This window comes from Bufo bufo, chromosome 2 (genome assembly GCF_905171765.1).
Source record: "Bufo bufo chromosome 2, aBufBuf1.1, whole genome shotgun sequence".
In the NCBI taxonomy this organism is placed as follows: domain Eukaryota; kingdom Metazoa; phylum Chordata; class Amphibia; order Anura; family Bufonidae; genus Bufo; species Bufo bufo.
Window position 1 is genome coordinate 440245267 of NC_053390.1, and position 25981 is coordinate 440271247.

Below are 25981 nucleotides of genomic sequence, written 5' to 3' on the forward strand. Positions count from 1 at the left end.
ACCACTGCGATCAGCAGTTTGGAGGGGGCTGAGGAGCTTGTGCGAGCACGGCTTCCTCTCAGAGTTTACCTGTGCTCATCTCCTCTGTAGTGGTAGTGCAGGGTAATTGCACCTTCCTCATAATCATAATGCAAGGAGTGTATGAAGCAGGCTCAGAAGCGGAGGCTGTTCTATATGCAACTGTGCTGGCTGTCTAATATAGCTGACACTGGTTGGGATTGGAGAGAATGCTGATCCTGGCTATTTAACCTCAGATGCTGCAGCCAATTTCCACCACAGCATCTGAGGAAATAGAGGGAAGGTAATCTGTCTGTTCCTCTGCCACACACTTGCAGCATTTCCATCAGTGCTCATGGTGGGCCGAGACCTAAGGGTAGGGCTACACGCCAAAATGTCTCATGCAACAGCAAGTTGCAGACTGGATAACCTCTTTAGTCAGAGATAAAATATATACCGTATTTTTCGCTTTATAAGAAGCACTCCCCCCCACCCCCCCAAAAGTGGGGAGAAAATGTCTGTGTGTCTTATAAAACAAATACTAGTAAGTGCTTCCATTATGGAAGCGCTCACTAGTATGTATTAGGAGCGGGGAGCGAAGCGCCGCAAGTGCAGGTAATATTTACCCTCCCTGGTCTGCACCACGGCTCCTCTTCAGCTGTCGCGCTCACATCTTTCTGGCCTGCGCTGCACTGTCCTGACCCTGTACAGCGTCAGGACGTAGTGTGCGCACTATGACCTGACGCTGCACGCAGTCATGTGACAGTGCAGCGCAGGCCGGGAATATGGGAGCGCGACAGCTGAAGAGGAGACGCGGAGCAGGACAGGTAAGGTGATTTTTTTATTTTAGTCTAATCTGAGGTCTGGGGGTACTGATGGGCTAATCTCAGGTCTGATTGGGGGTACTGATGGGCTAATCTGAGGTCTTATAAGGCTCTGAGTGGGCTGATATGAGGTCTGATGAAAAATATTTTTTCTTATTTTTCTACTCTAAAATCTGGGGTGCGTCTTATCATCGGATGCATCTTATAAAGCGAAAAATACGGTACTTGCTCAATCTACCTCCTGTGCTCACTTTGATACACTTACGACAAGCTGCTCATAAATATAACGTTGTTACACCAGTCATTTTGTATAACTGGACCACAAATTATCCATCCAGAAAAATCACTGCACAAAGTTCAGAAGGTTTACGTTCCACCTTAGAAATCTAACCACTGCTTGAAAGAACGTTTTTCATATATATGTTATAGGCAAATGGCTATTTGCCGCATTTGTGTGAGGGGAGGCGGGGCTATACTGCTTATAAGCCGCAGCCTCCTCTTCACCTTACCGGCGGCTCGTTTCTGCGTCACTTCCAGGCGCCTGTACGCATGCGAGTATACGATCTCTGCCTCTCATCGGCATCGACGTCTACATCCCAGCGTTCACGTCTTCCAGCGGTAAGATCGGGGCCTTGCGGCTTCATTCGGCCTTGCGTCTTCATTCCTGGGCAGGGGGGGAGGGATCGGCACCGACACGCTGCACATTGTTACCTGCACATCTTGGCGGGCGGCAGAGCCGGCTTCCATGTGTTCAGAGCCGCGCTCTGCTGCCTTAGGTTGTCCCAGCATGCCATCTGCTGGTCGGCGGTGTTATTACAGCTTACATTTGCCTGTCATGTCTTGATACCATCTGTTTATGGTTATTTAGTATTACAGTGGTAAAATAAAAAAACTAAAAAAAGGGGGGGGGGGAGGTGTGTTACAGGAAAAAAATAAGATAAAATAATAATAAATAAAAAGGGGTTAAAAATGATGGAGTGTTTTATATGTATATCCGGTATTGTTACATCATAGGACGGGGCAGTACATAGGCTATAGTCAGTCCCATCAGTCTTATGTCTGGCTGCACAGGGACCTTGGTTGCATTGCTTTTCCTGATTCATGAATGTAAGTGACTTATTGCGGTCTTTCGTCCTCTCAGTCTGGCCGGCGGTGTGTCGGCTCCTTTAGGTAAGGGAGCACCACCGCACCGGAACGTTTCTGCCTGGCAGCATCAGCTCCCCACGTGGCAGTCTCTCAGGTTGCAGGAGTCAGCACGACTCCGCTCTCGACACATTGTAATGTATAGCACGGGCCGCTGTGCTCGTAGTGAGGCAGGGATGCACACAAGGCTGTTTTGCTTCTGGTAGGCTCTTGATTCATCTGGTCTGCTAGAGCCTCCAGGCAGCAGGTGATAGCGGTTCAAAAGAAGAAGAAAAAAATAAAATAAAATTGGGTGTGGGTTGAGAAAAAAAGAATAAGTGGCAGTTTAATAATAAAAAATAAAAAAATAAAAAGAAAATAAAAATAGGCTCCCCACACGGCAGACTCTCAGGTTGCAGTCAGCGCGTCAGCGCGACTCCTCTCTCGGCACATTGTAATGTAACGCATGGGCCGCCGTGCTCGTAGTGAGGCAGGGGTGCATGCAAGGCTGTTTTGCTTCTGGTAGGCTTTTGATTAATCTGGTCTGCTGCAGCCTCCAGGCAGCAGGTGATAGTGGTTAAAAAAAAAAAAAAGTGGGAGTTTGGGTTGAAAAAAAAAAAAGGGGCAGTTTGAAGAGGAAAAAAATATACACTGCTCAAAAAAATAAAGGGAACACTTAAACAACACAATGTAACTCCAAGTCAATCACACTTCTGTGAAATCAAACTGTCCACTTAGGAAGCAACACTGAGTGACAATCAATTTCACATGCTGTTGTGCAAATGGGATAGACAACAGGTGGAAATTATAGGCAATTAGCAAGACACCCCCAATAAAGGAGTGGTTCTGCAGGTGGTAACCACAGACCACTTCTCAATTTCTATGCTTCCTGGCTGATGTTTTGGTCACTTTTGAATGCTGGCGGTGCTTTCACTCTAGTGGTAGCATGAGACGGAGTCTACAACCCACACAAGTGGCTCAGGTAGTGCAGCTTATCCAGGATGGCACATCAATGCGAGCTGTGGCAAGAAGGTTTGCTGTGTCTGTCAGCGTAGTGTCCAGAGCATAGAGGCGCTACCAGGAGACAGGCCAGTACATCAGGAGACGTGGAGGAGGCCGTAGGAGGGCAACAACCCAGCAGCAGGACCGCTACCTCCGCCTTTGTGCAAGGAGGAACAGGAGGAGCACTGCCAGAGCCTTGCAAAATGACCTCCAGCAGGCCACAAATGTGCATGTGTCTGCTCAAACGGTCAGAAACAGACTCCATGAGGGTGATATGAGGGCCCAACGTCCACAGGTGGGGGTTGTGCTTACAGTCCAACACCGTGCAGGACGTTTGGCATTTGCCAGAGAACACTAAGATTGGCAAATTCGCCACTGACGCCCTGTGCTCTTCACAGATGAAAGCCCGTTCACACTGAGCACATGTGACAGATGTTACAGAGTCTGGAGACGCCGTGGAGAACGTTCTGCTGCCTGCAACATCCTCCAGCATGATCGGTTTGGCATTGGGTCAGTAATGGTGTGGGGTGGCATTTCTTTGGAGGGCCGCACAGCCCTCCATGTGCTCGCCAGAGATAGCCTGACTGCCATTAGGTACCGAGATGAGAGCCTCAGACCCCTTGTGAGACCATATGCTGGTGCAGTTGGCCCTGGGTTCCTCCTAATGCAAGACAATGCTAGACCTCATGTGACTGGAGTGTGTCAGCAGTTCCTGCAAGACGAAGGCATTGATGGACTGGCCCGCCCGTTCCCCAGACCTGAATCCAATTGAGCACATCTGGGACATCATGTCTCGCAATATCCACCAACGTCACGTTGCACCACAGACTGTCCAGGAGTTGGCAGATGCTTTAGTCCAGGTCTGGGAGGAGATCCCTCAGGAGACCGTCCACCACCTCATCAGGAGCCTGCACAGGCGTTGTAGGGAGGTCATACAGGCACGTGGAGGCCACACACACTACTGAGCCTCATTTTGACTTGTTTTAAGGACATTACATCAAAGTTGGATAAGCCTGTAGTGTGTTTTTCCACTTTAATTTTGAGTGTGACTCCAAATCCAGACCTCCATGGGTTAAAAAATTTGATTTCCATATTTTAATTTTTGTGTGATTTTGTTGTCAGCACATTCAACTATGTAAAGAACAAAGTATTTCAGAAAAATATTTAATTAATTCAGATCTAGGATGTGTTATTTTTGTGTTCACTTTATTTTTTTGAGCAGTGTATATATATCAAATACAAGGGGAATCTAAGGTTCCGCACCGTGTGTCGCAAGTTAATTGCCCATTTAGCATCAGGGTCAAATCAAGCTATTGTGCATCACGGGAGTAGATTTAAGACTAGGGGGTTGGTACAATTGCTAATACTGCGTTTTTAACATGTTCAGCTACGTTCAGTCATTTCATCAGCAAGGTAGCAGTTGCCAGGTACAGTAGCATTGTGTGTGCGTTCTCACATTCCACTTACAAAGTTGGTTATGGCAAGTCTGTCTGTCGGACAGGTCTCTCACGTGTCTATTATATCCTCGGTTAGGCTCTAGCCTGTCACGGCCACAGACTCGCTAAAAAACCCAAAAACAAAAAAAATAATAATAATTAAGTCCTGTCACGACTACAGGCATGAATTCGATACGTCTGTCACGTCTACAGACACGTTTAAGTCCTGTCACGTCTACAGGATACTGTCCTACACTGTATGCCTCGTCCACTCATGTCTCAGTCTACACTCGTTCGGGGCTTGCAAGGCTACTTAGGTCACATTCTATTCTGCTATGTACACATCTTCCCATATTCAGTCACTTCGGTGAAGGGGTGCTCCGCATGCTGGACGGCATCTCGTGTGCTGGTACAGCGGTTCTTGGCACATCGGTGGTCCGTGATACTGGTGAATTGCACAAACTGGTATTCATCTTCTGCATTAATCATGTTGTGTTTTAGTAGGATGTCTCAAGAATCATTGATGGGCAATACAACATCATCCCGTGGGAGCGTGGTGTCACATTCCGCAAGAGACTCCACAACATCATTAAGGTCATGGACTGTGCCCAAGTTGATGGCAGAGGTATCCAAAAGAGGCATTCCATTTCCAGCTTCTGCAAGGAAGGCGGAACTGTTCAGTCTTCTGTCTTTAGTTCCGGAGGTCCAAAATCCACACTATTCAGACCTCGCTTATGCAACTGCACGCGGCCATCAACTCCATGGCGTCATCAATGTTGAACTTTCAGACCAGGCTACAGTTGGTTGAGGCAGGCGATACAGCTGCCCGTTTGGTGTGCCAAAGTCCGGCAGGTTCTTCTAGCCTCCAGGCTAGTGTTGCTGGTGGGTCAGGTTCCGTACCCCCTATCGCACCGTTCCACTTCGTTCCAGCAAACATTCGACAGGAAATAATTGACGGCAAGGACGTGAACTTAGCGTCCTTACTCATAACAGCTCATGAGGCACCAGACAACAAGACCATAGTCTGTGGGGAGGTCTCGGTGGTCCTCAAATCTAAGGACGTGAGGTTGAATAGAAACTCTGCATACCAGAGTTTGCCTTAGCCTTTAGTCTGTACAGGGATGTTGTCTTATCCTGTTAGGGTCCCATCCACATGCAGACTGGGTACAGTATGTTATCAATGGTCTTTCCGCAGGTTTCCATACAGGGCTATTGGCTCTTCTCTTTTTGCAGGTCTCTCCACAAGCAGACCGCGTACCATCACCAGTGCCCAGGCTCGACCAGCTAGTGATGGACTAACGGTTCATCTCGCCACCGCCAGGTCCCTTATGACTAAAGCCCTGTCCTTTAACACCCTGAGGATATATAAGAAGGCATGGACCTCGTTCTATAATTTTGAGAGAACCCATTCTTCGGCAGGAGTGGGCAACATCTCTTACCTACTGGCCTTTACCGCATTTTTGCCACTCTCACCACAAGCTGTCATTTAGCACTATTAAGTTATACCCAGCCAGGATTCAACATCATTTGTAACTACGGCATCCTAATCAACCCTCCTTGTTTTCAGCCCATCCAATTAGAATGCTACTGAAGGGTATCCAGAAGGGGTCCGCTGTGGCCCGCCCTACATTTACAGGGTCAATGTTCAGATTGCTTTCAGATAAACTACGCAAAACCCCTTCAGTAAGCACACTAGTTTATTGATCAAGACAACCATGTACCTAGCCTTCTACGGCTTCCTCAGACCAGGCGAGTTCACCTGCGCCACAACATGCAAGAGCTATCTGAGGAAGAATCAGCTGTCATGGGATGGCTCATGCTAAGTTCTTACTTTAACGTCCACAAAGATGGCCCGAGTGGTCAGCTCACAGAGGTTAGATACTTCCCCACTGGTAATAAGTGGTGCCCAGTTATGGCAGTGCAGGAATAGACGCGCTTTACCGAAGCAACCTCAGGGGATGCTCTTCTGCTAAAGCTGGGTTCTGCGCCTTTGAGTTGTCAGAACTTTCTCAAATTCATCCGAATATTATTGAGGAATGTTGGGGTCAGTCCCAGTTCCATCACAGGGCATTCCTTTCGCATTGGCGCGGCTTCGCCGCCTCCAAGCACAACGTCTCGGTGCATGTTATTAAGAAGTTGGACAGATGGCAGTCGGCTTGTTATGCACGATATATACCAAATCCGCAGTGTGAAATGTTTAATGCTTTCAGGAATCTGGTATTGTAAGGGCTCTTTCACACTTGCGTTGTTGGGTTCCGGCATAGAGTTCCGTTGTCGGGGCTCTATGCCGTAAGAATCCTGATCAGGATTATCCCAATGCATTCTGAATGGAGAGAAATCCGTTCAGGATGCATCAGGATGCCTTCAGTTCCGGAACTGAACGTTTTTTGGCCGGAGAAAATACCGCAGCATGCTACGCTTTTTTGCTCAGGCCAAAAATCCTGAACAATTGCCGCAAGGCCGGATCCGGAATTAATGCCCATTGAAAGGCATTAATCCGGATCCGGCCTAAAGCTAAACGTCGTTTCGGCGCATTACCGGATCCGACGCTTAGCTTTTTCTGAATGGTTACCATGGCTGCCAGGACGCTAAAGTCCTGGTTGCCATGGTAAAGTGTAGTGGGGAGCAGGGGAGCAGTATACTTACCGTCTGTGCGGCTGCCGGGGCGCTTCAGAGTGACATCAGTGCGCCCAACGCTCAGGGATGACGTGTCGCATGGATCACGTCATCCATGCGCATGGGGCGCTCTGACGTCATTCTGGAGCACCCCGGGAGCCGCACGGACTGTAAGTATACTGCTCCCCCGCTCCCCACTACTACTATGGCAGCCAGGACTTTAACCACCTCCGGACCGCTGTACGCACAGACGCGTCCTGGAGGTGGTTGATTCATTCCGCCTGGACGCATATACGCGTCCTCTCGCGAGACGCGAGATTTCCTGTGAACGCGCGCGCGCTCACAGGAACGGAAGGTAAGAGAGTTGATCTCCAGCCTGCCAGCGGCGATCGTTCGCTGGCAGGCTGGAGATGTGTTTTTTTTAACCCCTAACAGGTATATTAGACGCTGTTTTGATAACAGCGTCTAATATACCTGCTACCTGGTCCTCTGGTGGTCCCCTTTGTTTGGATCGACCACCAGAGGACACAGGTAGCTCAGTAAAGTAGCACCAAGCACCACTACACTACACTACACCCCCCCCCCCCCGTCACTTATTAACCCCTTATTAGCCCCTGATCACCCCATATAGACTCCCTGATCACCCCCCTGTCATTGATCACCCCCCTGTAAAGCTCCATTCAGACGTCCGCATGATTTTTACGGATCCACTGATAGATGGATCGGATCCGCAAAACGCATCCGGACGTCTGAATGAAGCCTTACAGGGGCGTGATCAATGACTGTGGTGATCACCCCATATAGACTCCCTGATCACCCCCCTGTAAAGCTCCATTCAGATGTCCGCATGATTTTTACGGATGCACTGATAGATGGATCGGATCCGCAAAACGCATCCGGACGTCTGAATGAAGCCTTACAGGGGCATGATCAATGACTGTGGTGATCACCCCATATAGACTCCCTGATCACCCCCCTGTAAAGCTCCATTCAGATGTCCGCATGATTTTTACGGATGCACTGATAGATGGATCGGATCCGCAAAACGCATCCGGACGTCTGAATGAAGCATTACAGAGGCGTGATCAATGACTGTGGTGATCACCCCATATAGACTCCCTGATCACCCCCCTGTCATTGATTACCCCCCCCTGTCATTGATTACCCCCCTGTAAAGCTCCATTCAGACGTCCGCATGATTTTTACGGATGCACTGATAGATGGATCGGATCCGCAAAACGCATCCGGACGTCTGAATGAAGCCTTGCACGGGCGTGATCAATGACTGTGGTGATCACCCCATATAGACTCTCTGATCACCCCCCTGTCATTGATCACCCCCCCTGTCATTGATCACCCCCCCTGTCATTGATCACCCCTCTGTAAGGCTCCAGACATTTTTTTGGCCCAAGTTAGCGGAATTATTATTTTTTTTTTCTTACAAAGTCTCATATTCCACTAACTTGTGTCAAAAAATAAAATCTCACATGAACTCACCATACCCCTCACGGAATCCAAATGCGTAAAATTTTTAGACATTTATATTCCAGACGACTTCTCACGCTTTAGGGCCCCTAGAATGCCAGGGCAGTATAAATACCCCACATGTGACCCCATTTCGGAAAGAAGACACCCCCAGGTATTCCGTGAGGGGCATATTGAGTCCATGAAAGATTGAAATTTTTGTCCCAAGTTAGCGGAACGGGAGACTTTGTGAGAAAAAAATTAAAAATATCAATTTCCGCTAACTTGTGCCAAAAAAAAAAATTTCTATGAACTCGCCATGCCCCTCATTGAATACCTTGGGGTGTCTTCTTTCCAAAATGGGGTCACATGTGGGGTATTTATACTGCCCTGGCATTCTAGGGGCCCCAAAGCGTGAGAAGAAGTCTAGTATCCAAATGTCTAAAAATGCCCTCCTAAAAGGAATTTGGGCACCTTTGCGCATCTAGGCTGCAAAAAAGTGTCACACATCTGGTATCGCCGTACTCAGGAGAAGTTGGGGAATGTGTTTTGGGGTGTCATTTTACATATACCCATGCTGGGTGAGAGAAATATCTTGGTCAAATGCCAACTTTGTATAAAAAAATGGGAAAAGTTGTCTTTTGTCAAGATATTTCTCTCACCCAGCAAGGGTATATGTAAAATGACACCCCAAAACACATTCCCCAACTTCTCCTGAATACGGCGATACCACATGTGTGACACTTTTTTGCAGCCTAGGTGGGCAAAGGGGCCCATATTCCAAAGAGCACCTTTAGGATTTCACAGGTCCTTTACCTACTTACCACACATTAGGGCCCCTGGAAAATGCCAGGGCAGTATAACTACCCCACAAGTGACCCCATTTTGGAAAGAAGACACCCCAAGGTATTCTGTGAGGGGCATGGCGAGTTCATAGAATTTTTTATTTTTTGTCACAAGTTAGTGGAAAATGCTGATTTTTTTTTTTTTTTTTTTTCATACAAAGTCTCATATTCCACTAACTTGTGACAAAAAATAAAAACTTCCATGAACTCACTATGCCCATCAGCGAATACCTTGGGGTCTCTTCTTTCCAAAATGGGGTCACTTGTGGGGTAGTTATACTGCCCTGGCATTCTAGGGGCCCAAATGTGTGGTAAGGAGTTTGAAATCAAATTCTGTAAAAAATGACCTGTGAAATCCAAAAGGTGCTCTTTGGAATATGGGCCCCTTTGCCCACCTAGGCTGCAAAAAAGTGTCACACATCTGGTATCTCCGTACTCAGGAGAAGTTGGGGAATGTGTTTTGGGGTGTCATTTTACATATACCCATGCTGGGTGAGAGAAATATCTTGGCAAAAGACAACTTTTCCCATTTTTTTATACAAAGTTGGCATTTGACCAAGATATTTATCTCACCCAGCATGGGTATATGTAAAAAGACACCCCAAAACACATTCCTCAACTTCTCCTGAATACAGAGATACCAGATGTGTGACACTTTTTTGCAGCCTAGGTGGGCAAAGGGGCCCATATTCCAAAGAGCACCTTTTGGATTTCACAGGTCATTTTTTACAGAATTTGATTTCAAACTCCTTACCACACATTTGGGCCCCTAGAATGCCAGAGCAGTATAACTACCCCACAAGTGACCCCATTTTGGAAAGAAGAGACCCCAAGGTATTCGCTGATGGGCATAGTGAGTTCATGGAAGTTTTTATTTTTTGTCACAAGTTAGTGGAATATGAGACTTTGTATGAAAAAAAATAAAAAAATAAAAATCATAATTTTCCACTAACTTGTGACAAAAAATAAAAAATTCTAGGAACTTGCCATGCCCCTCACGGAATACCTTGGGGTGTCTTCTTTCCAAAATGGGGTCACTTGTGGGGTAGTTATACTGCCCTGGCATTCTAGGGGCCCAAATGTGTGGTAAGGAGTTTGAAATCAAATTCTGTAAAAAATGACCTGTGAAATCCGAAAGGTGCTCTTTGGAATATGGGCCCCTTTGCCCACCTAGGCTGCAAAAAAGTGTCACACATCTGGTATCTCCGTACTCAGGAGAAGTTGGGGAATGTGTTTTGGGGTGTCATTTTACATATACCCATGCTGGGTGAGAGAAATATCTTGGCAAAAGACAACTTTTCCCATTTTTTTATACAAAGTTGGCATTTGACCAAGATATTTCTCTCACCCAGCATGGGTATATATAAAATGACACCCCAAAACACATTCCCCAACTTCTCCTGAGTACGGAGATACCAGATGTGTGACACTTTTTTGCAGCCTAGGTGGGCAAAGGGGCCCATATTCCAAAGAGCACCTTTTGGATTTCACTCGTCATTTTTTACAGAATTTGATTTCAAACTCCTTACCACACATTTGGGCCCCTAGAATGCCAGGGCAGTATAACCACCCCACAAGTGACCCCATTTTGGAAAGAAGAGACCCCAAGGTATTTCGTGATGGGCATAGTGAGTTCATAGAAGTTTTTATTTTTTGTCACAAGTTAGTGGAATATGAGACTTTGTAAGGAAAAAAAAAAAAAAAAAAAAATCATCATTTTCCGCTAACTTGTGACAAAAAATAAAAAAAGTTCTATGAACTCACTATGCCCATCAGCGAATACCTTAGGGTGTGTACTTTCCGAAATGGGGTCATTTGTGGGGTGTTTGTACTGTCTGGGCATTGTAGAACCTCAGGAAACATGACAGGTGCTCAGAAAGTCAGAGCTGCTTCAAAAAGCGGAAATTCACATTTTTGTACCATAGTTTGTAAACGCTATAACTTTTACCCAAACCATTTTTTTTTTACCCAAACATTTTTTTTTTATCAAAGACATGTAGAACAATAAATTTAGAGCAAAATTTATATATGGATGTCGTTTTTTTTGCAATATTTTACAACTGAAAGTGAAAAATGTCATTTTTTTTGCAAAAAAAATCGTTAAATTTCGATTAATAACAAAAAAAGTAAAAATGTCAGCAGCAATGAAATACCACCAAATGAAAGCTCTATTAGTGAGAAGAAAAGGAGGTAAAATTCATTTGGGTGGTAAGTTGCATGACCGAGCAATAAATGGTGAAAGTAGTGTAGGTCAGAAGTGTAAAAAGTGGCCTGGTCTTTCAGGGTGTTTAAGCACTGGGGGCTGAGGTGGTTAATAGCGTGCTGGGTGCCATAGTAACACTGAACGCATTTTGAAGACGGATCCGTCTTCAAATGCTTTCAGTTCACTTGCGTTGTTACGGATCCAGCGGGCACCTCCGGCAAATGGAGTGCACGACGGATCCGGACAACGCAAGTGTGAAAGAGCCCTAATTTTGTTAATAACACTATGGCCCTGAGCTATGTTTCTTATTTTTGGCCCCTTTAGCCTACCCTCTGTACAGCAGTCTCGGCATACCCCTACTGCTTAGCATTGTAGGTAGGTAGGTGTACTTATCTTGAGCCGACCCGAATACAAAAAATATATATATATATATATATATATATATATATATGTATTAAAAGGTTAAACTTTATTTAAATTCTCATAAAAAAACGGAAAAGGAGTAACTCTATGGTCAATCGAACTTAACCCTTAAGGAGCCAGGGTGGTATAGGTCTGGTATCAGGTATGTAGCTGGAGGTCACCGCACTTGCGTGGTTGGGGTTCGTACAAAGTGAACCTGAATTGAAATAAAGTTTAACCTTTTAAATAAATATATATATATATATATATATATATATATATATATATATACACACACATATATATATATATATATACATACATACATATACATACACACACACACAAAAACAAACAAACATTCTTTTAAGCTGCCAGAACCAGAAAATAAACCATTAAAAGTGTTATCGCTATAATTTCAGCACATCCTTTCTGAATCTTCACCCAACATTAAATTCGGAAACATTCTTTTTACCTTTATTCACTCCATTTGTGGAACACAGCTAAACTATACCACTAGTAACCCCTGGTTTAGGACAATATGCATAATACGTATTTCATATATACTTTCAGGGGCCAGGCAACAGGCATTGTGAGAGCAGCTGTGGCCTACACCCCCTCTAATCTAATGTTCTTGGAGATGACCTTCCACCTCCTTGTCTCTGGGCAGATGCAAACAACTCCCATCCCTTCCCATCGTTACAGAAGTCGTTTTTTCCCACCATATTATGTGCAGTTTGAAAGCTAACAGTCTCAATACAGTTATGGACTTCATCCCTGAATAGATACAATGAGCCCCACTCAATAGGGCTTCAGACCTCTTGTATAAACACATGCAAACAGTGCTGAGGTTTTTTCCATTCCAGGCTGACCACTCCCCTGTGTGCACACAGGCAGTGCCTGCCTCCCCCTCCTCTCTGTACACAAGCAGCCCTGACCCCTTTCTACACTCCTCTGGGCTGATAAAAGCAGCAGTGACCTTTCTCTCCCTGCACAGATGCACAATATCAGCCTCCAGCAATTCTACAGTGTGCACCACCATGCTGCCAGCAGACATGCACCATCTCTGAATAGAAATGTGGAGACCCCATCTTCTCTCACAACCCCCCCCCCCCCCCCCCCCCCCCCCAAAAAAAACTGCCTAGCGATCACTATGATCTACCTGTATTCATAATAAAAATAGAAAACACACACACACACACTATAAAATATAAACGTACCATATATACTCCCCTACTATTATTAATATTGCTGCAACTCCCGGCATGCAAATATATTATAGGAAGAAGGTACAGGGATATAGTCTGCAATCTTTACACAGAATGCTCTCTTCTGTCCATTCAGGTCATGAGTATCCCCCCCCCCCCCCCCCCCTACAGCTCAGCGCTTGGTTCACTCCATGTTTGCTGAGCCCTGTGAGGAATGTGCTGAAGTGAGGAAGTGGCAGAGGAATGAGGGTGGCGAGGGGATAAGAAAGAGCTTTTATTTGCTTTCTGATGCCTGAACTGCCGCTTAGGATTCACTCAAGCAAAGAAAAGGGCACAGAGCGTTAAAGCTCATCAAAAGAAGGGCCTAATGAAAGAAACAGAGGCTTGGGTTAATGAGAGCAGCATGGACAGATAGCTGTGATGCTGGAAGACCGTGACTGGTGCAGGGCAAAACTGGGAAAAGTCAGAATGAGAACAGAGACCATGTGGGTCGTGTACTAACGTTCTACACCAGTTCTTCTGGTGTCAAAATGGAGCAAAATTTTAAATGTTTTTGTTTTTTCCCAAAAAATGTCCAGGGTGTGAGCAGTAGGAAGCGGGCTGCTGGAGGCCCAACTCATTTTACCAACATGTGCACCAGAAAACTGGCGCACAGACACCAGAAGATGCAACAAATTTCTTAAAAGGTCTGTGCGCCTTGTATTAAACTGGTCGCACCTTCAAAACACCCCTCCCCAAAAAAACTATGGTCAGGCTTTGCTCACATTAAGTATGCCTCCACTCCAGCAGAAGTCTTCCATGTATGACACAGCATACATCGCCCCCTGGTCAAACTTACAAAGTGCCTTTGTATATTATGTAGCATAGTATACTATTAAAAAAAAAAAGTATGCTGTCACATTTTGCATACATAAGGTCAATGGCGCCTTATGGATATCAAGATGCTGTTCCTTCACTACCAGCAAAACTGCAGTCACATGTGACTCACTGCCATGACCTTATCTGTAAAAAGGTCATGTGATCATGTGAGAAAGTGCCATTCCTGGTTGTCACCTGCCCCTTCCAGTTCATCTACATTAGCAACTCTTTCACCTTCCAAACAAGAACATCTAAAACACAACTAAAAGATCCTCAAGTGATATTGACATATCAACAAATACCCATTGCTGAGGAATGAGAAGGGAACATAAGGAATAACTACAACTTTATTACTGTTTAGAGCATAACATTCCTGGTTTGTAAAATAGGAGCACAACAATATAATGATAGTGTGATGTCCGAGTTGTATAGAGCAGTATTTCTGAGCCAAGCACTAAATCAACCAAACTGTCTCAATTAGGGATGTCCCGATACCATTTTTTTAAGACCGAGTACGAGTACCGATACTTTTATTTAATTACTCACCGATACCAATTATAACAGCGGCGCAGTTGCTGATAGCAATGAAAAAAATTAAAGCTGGAATTTGGTTGCTATGGACAACTGCTTTACTTTTCCTTTGTACAAGGGTTAATAAATTAATAAATGGGCATATAACAGTGCTTCCCAACCAATGTGCCTCCAGCTGTTGCAAAACTACAACTCCCAGCATGCCCGCACAGCTTTTGGCTGTGTGGGCATGCTGGGGAGGTGTAGTTTTGCAACAGCTGGAGGCACACTGGTTGGGGATCACTATTATATGCCCATTGCCCCCCACCCCACCACCACCTTATTTTATTATTCACTGTTTGTCTGTTTTAACATGAAATGGAGAGAAATTAACTGGATTTCTTCTCAATTTCATGCATCATACCCACCTGGCCACATGACCTCTCCAATATTCTTTACTTCATTACATATTTCCGGCATAAATCTGTGACAACCCCTTTAATGGCCAGCATAATGAAGGCGACTGAGTAGTGCTCCCAGTCTGGTAGATCCTTGGTGACAACCACAGCAGCCAGCATCACAGCAGTCATAGGGGTTGTCACCCACTTTCCCTGAAGTTCTCAATGCCAGCTCCTCCCACTTCTGCTCTGGATGGCTCTGCTTATGAGAGGCGGCCATATTGGCTGTCACACAGCTTTCTCAGAATCAGATGTGGCTGGCAGACATAAGAATGGACTGCAGTACCTGGGCTCCGGCAGCTCCTGCCATCTCTCCACCTCCGGCCCAGCTTCTTGCAGTCCCCTGAGGATAATATCCAGAACCCCAGCCAGAGGCGGCCTCCTCCTGCCGCTGCCAGGCCAGCACGTCCCCAGGTGTATAATATCCGCTGCCATCCCCACGCTGATCAGCTGGGAGCAGCGCCACCGCCGACCGGAAGAGAAGATGGGACATGCCGCTGCCCGGAAGAAGATGGGACACGCCTCCGCCACCGCTGATCTAGGGCCATGAGGTATCGGCCGTGGTATCGGCGACATTTGCACGAGTACAAGTACTCGTGCAAATGTCCGGTATCGGCCCCAAAACCGATACTGGTATCGGGACATCCCTAGTCTCAATGTACCCCCAAAAGCTATGCTCCTACTCTATGCTGCCTAATAAAGTCATGTGCAAAGTGTGGGTACTTCCTAAAGACAAAATACCTACCCTCTGGGGTATATATACAAAAGGTTAAAAAGCTAGGGTACTGAAAAAAAAAAAATCCTAATTTTATCGAATGGAGAACTGAAAAGCAAGATAAATATAAGAAATATATATAGTGCTCACTCTTCATAATATATGTTGTGTTAATATATGTACAACCCCAATTCCCAAAAAGTTGTTTCTTTGTGTAAAATGTGAATAAATGTACATAAAAACACAATATAATGATTTACAAAGGAGACATTTTACCATTTCAGGAAAAAATGACTAATTTATAACTTGATGGCAGCACCGCAGCTCAAAAAGGTTTGGGCCATTGTGTAGCATCCCCTCTTCTTTTCACAACAGTCTGTAAACATCTGGGAAGTGAGGAGACCAATTGCTGGAGTTCTGGGAGAGGAATATTGCCCCATTCTTGTCTGTTGTAGGATTCTTGCTGCTCAGCAGTCCTGGGTCTTCTTTGCTGGATTTTTCATTGCATGATCCACCAAATGTCTTCTACTGGTGAAAGGTCTGGACGGCAGGTAGGCGATTTCAGCTCCTGGACTCTTCTTCTGTGAAGCCATGCACTGCTGGGATGGATGTAGTATGTGGTTTAGCATTGTCTTGCTGAAATATACAAGGCCTTCCCTGAATGGGAGCATATGTTGTTCTAAAAACTCTATATACTGTTCAGCATTGATAGTGCCTTTCCTGATGTGTACACTGTCCACACTACAGGCAGTAATACAACTCCATACCATCAGAGATGCAGGCTTTTGATAAGCTGGATGGTCCCTCTCCTCTTGAGCTCGCAGACCAGTTTCTGTGGTTTTTAAAAATGATTTCAAATTTTGATTCATCTGACCACAGAACAGATTTCCATTGTGCCTCAGCCCTAGGGGCATTTGGTGATTGTTTTAACATATGGCTTCTTTGCATGATAGTGTTTTAACTTGCATTTGTGGATTGCACAACAAACTGTGTTCACGGATACTAATTTCTGGAAGTGTTCCTGACCACATGCAGTGATTTCCAGTACAAAATCAGGCCTGTTTTAATGCAGTGCTGTCTCAGGGCCCATAGATCACAAGCATCTAAGGCCTAGTTCACACAAACGTTTTTCTTTGCGAGTGTACGGGACTTTTTTTGTGTTCCGTATACGGAACCATTAATTTCAATGGTTCCGCCAAAAAAACGGAATGTGTTCCGTATGCATTCTGTTACCGTTTTTCCGTTCAAAGATAGAACATGTCCTATATTTGGCCGCAAATCACGTTCCGTGGCTCCATTAAAGTCAATGGGTCCGCAAAAAAAACGGAACACATACGGAAATGCATCCGTATGTCTTCCGTATCTGTTTCGTTTTTGCTGAACCATCTATTGAAAATGTTATGCCCAGCCCAATTTTTTCTATGTAATTACTGTATACTGTATATGCCATACGGAAAAACGGAACGGAAACAAAAAACGGAAAGGATCCGTGAAAAACGGACAGCAAAAAACTATAAAAGCCATACGTTCGTGTGAACTAGGCCTAATAATGACCATTGGCCTTGTCCTTTGTGCACATGGATTCCTCCAGATTCTCTGAATGTGTTGAAGATACGTACTCGAGATGGTGGGATATTCAAAGTCTTCACAATTTTACATTGAGGAACAGACAGTTTTTCACAGATTGGGGAATCTCTGCCATCTTTGCTTCTGACAGTTTTCCTCTCTAGCATGCTCTTTTCATACCCAATCATGTGACTAAGCTTCCTTTTACACAGATGAACTGGCAGATTATCGGGAACGAAGCAGCTGCTCCCGATAACTGGCAGATCATCAGCGGAGAGGAGGGCTGCATTTACATGGGGACAGTACGATCTTCTGCATAGGAACAATGGATTTTGGTGCCGGCAGAACACAGTCACCCAATAAACGAGCATTCTCTCATTTATCAGGTGACTGGTACCTTTTACACAGGCAGATTATTGGGAATGAGCATATATACAAACGCTCATCTCTGATAATTTGCCAATCAGTCTGTGTAAAAGGATGTTTAGTTGCAAATTGCTCCTCCAGCTGCTTTTTAGTACCACTTACTATTCCAGCCTTTTCTGGTCAGTCCTAGCTTTTTCTGAGATGTGCTGCTGCCATCAAGTTGTAAACGACAAAAAAAATTTCATGAAATGTTAAAAGGTCTCACTGTCAACATCTGATGTGTTTCATGTTCTATTGTAAATAAAATGTGGGTCTATGAGATTTCCACTGTTTTACATAGCGCCCAAACTTCTTTTGAATTGGTGTCTATATATATCTATATAGAAAGATATATAAAATACACACACACACACAAAGGCTGCAGATACAGTACCTTCTTTCCTCATGCCCACACGGAAGCATTTCTTAAGTCGGCAGTACTGGCACTGGTTACGGTGATGTTGGTCTATTTGACAGTCACGATTTGACCTACAAATTTATATAAAAAGAAAGGTAAATGAAGGGAACAATTTAGTTTACTATGACCTATGTTGTCCAAAATATAACACAGAGGTACAAAACCATAGTAGGTTCCATGCAATCAAGCCAAGCCATGGGAGGAAAATACAGCCATGCACACATTTTTCATAGCTGTCGAGTGATAAATAAATTACTTTGTGGCTTATTAAAATTTCATAGGTGATGCTTGCATAAAAATCTTCCCATTTCACACTGGGTCAGACATGCCCAGCATCTGTGCACAGGAGCATGCCCACACAAAGCCCTCTGCGTTCAAAAGAACTCAATAACCACTTGAAGTGTTATTTCTACAATAACATACTGGGGCCTCATTCAGGCAGATTGCAGCTGTATTTCACTACCCATACTCCAGATCTAACACATGGACACCCGGCGATTCTACTGGACAAAACCTACAGCACCATATAGTCCTCTAAAGTAGAACCATGGAAGAATCATCATGTTATATCCAGAATAAGGACATGGTCACACAGTTCCAACAGCTGCTCTGAATAAGACCTAACAGCTGGTTAAATGTACAATACGGCAAGTTATTCACTGTATATACACTGCTCAAAAAAATAAAAAGGAACACAAAAATAACACATCCTAGATATGAATTAATTAAATATTCTTCTGAAATACTTTGTTCTTGACATAGTTGAATGTGCTGACAACAAAATCACACAAAAATAAAAAAATGGAAATCAAATTTTTCAACCCATGGAGGTCTGGATTTGGAGTCACACTCAAAATTAAAGTGGAAAAACACACTACAGGCTGATCCAACTTTGATGTAATGTCCTTAAAACAAGTCAAAATGAGGCTCAGTAGTGTGTGTGGCCTCCACGTGCCTGTATGACCTCCCTACAACGCCTGTGCATGCTCCTGATGAGGTGGCGGACGGTCTCCTGAGGGATCTCCTCCCAGACCTGGACTAAAGCATCTGCCAACTCCTGGACAGTCTGTGGTGCAACATGACGTTGGTGGATAGAGCGAGACATGATGTCCCAGATGTGCTCAATTGGATTCAGGTCTGGGGAACGGGCGGGCCAGTCCATAGCATCAATGCCTTTTGTCTTGCAGGAACTGCTGACACACTCCAGCCACATGAGGTCTAGCATTGTCTTGCATTAGGAGGAACCCAGGGCCAACCGCACCAGCATATGGTCTCACAAGGGGTCTGAGGATCTCATCTCGGTACCTAATGGCAGTCAGGCTACCTCTGGCGAGCACATGAAGGGCTGTGCGGCCCTCCAAAGAAATGCCACCCCACACCATTACTGACCCAATGCCAAACCGGTCATGCTGGAGGATGTTGCAGGCAGCAGAACGTTCTCCACGGCGTCTCAAGACTGTCACGTCTGTCACATGTGCTCAGTGTGAACCTGCTTTCATCTGTGATGAGCACAGGGCGCCAGTGGCGAATTTGCCAATCTTGGTGTTCTCTGGCAAATGCCAAACGTCCTGCACGGTGTTGGGCTGTAAGCACAACCCCCACCTGTGGACGTCGGGCCCTCATATCACCCTCATGGAGTCTGTTTCTGACAGTTTGAGCAGACACATGCACATTTGTGGCCTACTGGAGGTCATTTTGCAGGGCTCTGGCAGTGCTCCTCCTGTTCCTCCTTGCACAAAGGCGGAGGTAGCGGTCCTGCTGCTGGGTTGTTGCCCTCCTACACGTCTCCTGATGTACTGGCCTGTCTCCTGGTAGCACCTCCATGCTCTGGACACTACGCTGACAGACACAACAAACCTTCTTGCCCCAGCTCGCATTGATGTGCCATCCTGGATAAGCTGCACTACCTGAGCCACTTGTGTGGGTTGTAGACTCCGTCTCATGCTACCACTAGAGTGAAAGCACCGCCAGCATTCAAAAGTGACCAAAACATCAGCCAGGAAGCATAGGAACTGAGAAGTGGTCTGTGGTCACCACCTGCAGAACCACTCCTTTATTGGGGGGGTGTCTTACTAATTGCCTATAATTTCCACCTGTTGTCTATCCCATTTGCACAACAGCATGTGAAATAGGAAGCAACACTGAGTGACAATCAAAGTGGACAGTTTGATTTCACAGAAGTGTGATTGACTTGGAGTTACATTGTGTTGTTTAAGTGTTCCCTTTATTTTTTTGAGCAGTGTATATCATGGCAGCAATTCGAAACATAGGATAGATATCAATACATACCAATTTTATAATACAATGTGTAATATTATATTACCCAAAAATTAATTTGTCCATATTTTTCAAAAGATGCCTATTTACAACAATACCAAGTTACTGATAGAGTAGGAGTCTAAAACTACCCATATGCCTGAGATAAAAGTGGGGCTCAATTTTGTTTAATTGGTCTGCCTATCATTTGAAAAATGAAGTCTTGTGCCATGGCCAACTGCAGATTGCCATGGCCAACTGCAGACTTCTGCCTGGTGAAAACGTGATCTGCCTGGTTGGAAACTTTTGGCCAAATCTATACGTGTATGGAATGATTGGCCAAATACAGTCAACTATTTGCCATTTTGAACAAGCCACAGGAAGTCAAGAACCTAGTGTCAGGTGAGTCTTTCATGGTCTCTAAACATAGAAGGTCTACCCCAATATACACGGATAGTGCTTACTGAATGAGTTCTATCGACAACACAGACAACTTCACGTGTTTACCATGACTGTCCAGACAATACCAATAGCAATGAAAACTTTATAGCGCCATGCTCTAAGACCATAGGCTATAATGGAATTCATTAGGTTTCCGTTCAGGGGATCGATTTTGTAGCGGAGACAAAAGTCCTGCATGCACAACTTTTGTCTCCGCTACAAAAACCTTCCCCTGAACGGAAACCTAACAAATTCTATTATAGTCTATGGGGTCCGTAGGCTCCGTTATGTGCCGAATCCGTCCTGTATGTAACAGAAGAAATGATAGGAGAATGCAGATGTGAAAATAGCCTTAGTTGTCGGCAGGGACAGCCAAACGTCCTCATTCTCAGGCCTCTTTCCCACGGGAGTGTGCGCCCCGTTGCCGTATTGCGGACCGCATATACACGGGCGCCGTTCCGTGGGCATTCTGCATCACGGATGCGGACCCATTCACTTCAATAGGTCCGCAAATCCGGAGATGCGGAACGGAACCCTATGGAAGCACTACGGAGTGCTTCCGTGTGGTTTCGTCCTTTACTTCCGTTCCGCAAAAAGATAGAACATATCCTATCTTTTTGCGGAACGGCCGGATCGCGGACTCATTCAAGTGAATGGGTCCGTGATCCGCTGCGGCTGCCCCATGGACTGTGACCGTGCATTGCGGCTCACATCTATTGGGGCACACACGCCCGTGTGAAAGAGGCCTCAATCAGTGCCCGTACAGTCGGCAAAAGTATAAGTGAAGTTCCCTCAATAGATCAAAAGAAATACTAAAATAAAGCAGACTTTAGACAGTAAAAGGTCAAGACTTTATAATAAATGAAGAACACAGTGTAAAAGGAAGCTACTGGATAGTTGAAGGCTACATGCTACCCTCTGAGAAAACAGGGGGAGGATTGCAAAGTTGGCTATAGAGCAATTATTTTAGGTGGCCAAAAAAGGTAGGTAGATTTCAGAGCAGGGATGATCTGATCCTGTGTGCAGGTGGCCTTAAACAGGCTTTGAGACATAACTTAGCATTACAGCCAATCAAGTACCTCATAAATGTATGTATCAAGGCCTGTTTAAAAGGTTGAACATTGAGTTATAGGATAGCAACCTTCCAAATAGTGGCACCAGATGCACAAGCTAATTTGCATACAGACTCCTTATGCCTACAAGGTGATCTCTGGCAATTAGTATGGGGGGGGAAGGGGGGGGGGAAGGGGGGGGAAGAAGAAGAAGGTGTTCATTTCTATCCACTAAACTAAATCTGGCTGTGCATCCTCCAGCAGAACTGGGACATTGAGCTGAATCTATGACCTGCTTGGCCATAATCAGCAATTTGGTTGCATTGTGAGAAATGGTAAGCCCATATGGGACCTAAAATCTGCTGCAGATACACAGCAGAACCAGACACAAACTAAATGCAGATTTTGCTGTGGATTTGCCACAAACTTTACCCTCAGCAAAAGGGTGAACTCTGCAGTGGATATTCGTAACATACATTGACATCTCTGGTGACATGGTGTGCATTTTGAGCACGGAAATCCATTGCGGAAAATCCACAGTCTATCTGCTGTGTATGGATGTAACCAAAAGCAGGATATCTAATCAGATATGTCCTTTATTTCCATTTTATGATTTTTTTTTCCTTTACTTTTGCATGATGTACACATCGACAATCACTAATATACTAATATTTTTTCATCTTAGTACAATAGAAAAAGTGTATAACAATATAAAGATTAAAAGTTCTACCACCCCCCCCCCTTTCTCTTCACACCTTATGGACCTGTTGATTGTCAGCATCAGCGTCCCTGACAGGGTTAATCCATTCTTCCACATAGGTAAAGGTAAATAGAGCAGGAGAAGGAAAAAGGGCAGGGTTGTATTTTAAACAAACACTGCAAAGGTCAAGAGGAATAATGCTGCTCCTCACAAAGGAGAATAGTGCCGCTTTATAACACCACACTTACCTATTTACAACACAGATTAAACTGCCATTTCAGCTGAGTACATAAGCAGAAGCATGGAGGACATTACACATCAGTAGGGAGAAGTGTAGCTGCGAACCTAGCACTGGGGTGATATATTAGAAACTGCTGAATTTCTGTCTCTCTGATAACTTTTTCACCTCCTCCCCTCTGCATAATTGTCCATAAGCAGCAACTGTAAACTGATCCCTCAGTGTACAGACTCCTGTCTATGGACTTTATCAGTGAATTCAGAGAGATCAGTACAGGAGGTGGGGGAGGAGAAGAGGAGGAAATTGGAGAAAGACTTTTTTCCAAAAAGTTTCATATCTTTGTTTATCTTGATCTATGGGAAGAAATGTAAACTTTATTCTTTAAAGGCTATGGACACCTAAAGATACTAGTTGGAACCAAAGCAGAGTTCGGTTTCAAGTTTTAAAGTGGCTTTCCACTTTAAAAATCAACTACTGAACTTATTCAACAAAGTCACCTGCGACTTTGTGAATAACTTACTTAGGCTCATCGGAGCCCATACATTCTAATACTGTACAGGGATGAATCTCCATACAGTATTATTCTGAAGTTTTTAACAAAGTGACTTCGGATGTAGTATCCCAAGCTCGCTTCGCTCAACACTAGTCATGACCACCCTACAATCCAGCAGTGGTGGCTGTACCTGCACACTATAGGAAAATGCACAGGCCTCTCTAGTGGCCAGGAACATGGTAGCGTGCATAGGCTGTCCCTATTTCCTATACTGTGCAGGCATGGCCACCGCTGCTGGATTGCAGTGTATAATGTGATGGAAAAACGAATGAAGCCAGCAAAGGAAGCAATAAGGACAATCACAGTACAATAGCAAGTGGCTTGTAGTAACTCTCTCTACATGATAAATGCCATTTGCTGAAGTGAGACAACCCTTTAATATCAATATCACTGTCCTTTTCAGATTAACTGCACACCATCTCCCTTTCAGCGGCACTGCGGCTACAACTGCATATCCCATTCAAGTGGCAGGATAAGGATGCATTTACACCAACAGATTATCTGACAGATTTTCTGACCAATAATTGGTCAGATGGCCGTTTACACACAGATCTTTTAAACCTCTGCTCTTTCTGAACTTAAGAACGCCCCCATGCATAACTATCAGCGACTGACATAGGGATGCTGAAAGAAATAACACTTGAAGACAGCAACAGCGTCCAATTTGTATTCCAGGATGCATGGCTATCAGTGGGCAGGTTCAAAAAAAAGTGTATGTAGCCAGAATCTTCACCTTGCATCTTTTATTTGATACCCACACCCTGTTGGTGTATTGATGGGTATGTGAAGATGCCAGTTTTCTTTTTTTACTTTTCATTTTTGTCCCACTAGGGGACCTCAACTTTTGGGGATCTGACTGCTTTTACAATGCAATATAGTACATGCTGTATTGTACTGTCAGTTTTAGGCATCCTGCACATGACCATATCCTAGGGATCGACCGATATAGATTTTTTAGGGCCGATACCGATAATTTGTGAACTTTCAGGCCGATAGCCGATAATTTATACCGATATTCTGGGAATTTTCATTTTTGAGAAAAAAAAAATTTTCCTACACAAATCTGCTGAAAATTAATATGTTTATTGTTAATGTGTATTTTTTTTTTTTTTTTTTAAATCTTTTTCATTTATACTTAATATTTTTGTGTTTTTTTTTTTTTTTTACTAACTTTTAACCCCCTTAGGGACTAGAACCCTTGTCCTATTCCCCCTGATAGATCTCTATCAGGGTGAATAGGAGCTCACACTGTCCCTGCTGCTGTGTACTTTGTGCACACAGCAGCATGGAGCTTACCATGGCAGCCAGGGCATCAATAGCGTCCTGGCTACCATGGTAACCGATCGGAACCCCAGGATTACACAGCTGGGGCTCCGATCGGAGGAGCAGGGGAGAGGGGATCCTGTGGCCACTGCCACCAATGAGTAATACTGGGTGGGGGGCGCACTGCGCCACCAATGTTTTTACTATTGGGATTGGGGTGGGGGTGGGGGGCGCACTGCGCCACCAATGATTAATACTGGGGGGCTTGGGCGGGGCGCACTGCGCCACCAATGAAGATAAGTCTCTCAATCATTCATATACAGGAGGCGGGAGCTGGCTGCAGAATCACATAGCCGGCTCCCGACCTCTATGAGCGGTAGCTGCGATCTGCGGCACCTGAGGAGTTAACTACCGCAGATCACAGCTACCGCTCATAGAGGTCGGGAGCCGGCTATGTGATTCTGCAGCCAGCTCCCGCCTCCTGTATATGAATGAATGAAAGGCTTATCTTCATTGGTGGCGCAGTGGCCACAGCCCCTCCCCTCCTCTTATGTTCTCTCATTGGCGGCAGCAGCAGCACAGGGGGAGGGAGACACTGCTTCCTTCTCCCCTGTGCTGTGGAGGGAACACAGAGAGCGCTGAGAGCAGCGCGATCTGTGTTCCCAATATGTTATCGGCATATCGGCAAAATAGATGCCGATAACGTTCAAAATCCTCAATATCGGCCGATAATATCGGCCAAACCGATAATCGGTCGATCCCTACCATATCCGTTTTGAAATCTGCAAAATAAGGCTGCAGTCCATGTGCATCCCACACTCTTCACGGGCCACGTTGTAGAAATGCCTATTCTTGTCCACAAAATGGACAAGAAAAAAACACGTTCTATAATTTGCAGCACGAGTGCAAACAGCACATGGATGACCTATGTGTGCTGTCTGCATTTACTGCGGCCCTATAGAAATGAAGGGATTCACAAAAAATGTTTAGAGAAAGGAAAACACTGCAACATAAAAACATGAAACCAAGTGGTTTGGTATTGTTTGGGCCCATTTTGCGGCATCTGGGCCAGGACTGCTTTCCATCATTGATGGGACCATGAACATCTGATCTGAATCTCAAGAGAATGTGGGGCATGCAGAAAGACAATGACCCTAAGCACACAAGTCGTTCTACCAAAGAATGGTTAAAGAAGAATAAATGGGATGTAAAGTAGAACTGGCTTAGGGTACTTTCACACTAACGTTATTCTTTTCCGGTAAAGGGTATCAATACCGGAAAAAAAACGCATCCGTTTTGTCCTAATGCATTCTGAATAGAAAGCAATACGTTCAGTATGAATCAGGATGTCTTTTGTTCTGTCCCTTCTACAGTATTGGAACGGACAAAATACTACAGCAATACCGCACAATTAATTGCCATAGAGATG

At 44.9% G+C, this 25981-nt stretch overlaps 1 protein-coding gene across 1 annotated transcript in view; it reads right to left on the minus strand.

Moving 5' to 3' along the window:
- Positions 1-25981, minus strand: part of NR2F6 (nuclear receptor subfamily 2 group F member 6) — a 64770-nt gene that overhangs the window by 10643 nt on the left and 28146 nt on the right. Inside the window, exon 2 of the mRNA XM_040417474.1 lies at positions 18026-18120. Coding sequence (XP_040273408.1) covers positions 18026-18120 — 95 coding nt within the window. The remainder of the gene's footprint in view (positions 1-18025; positions 18121-25981) is intronic.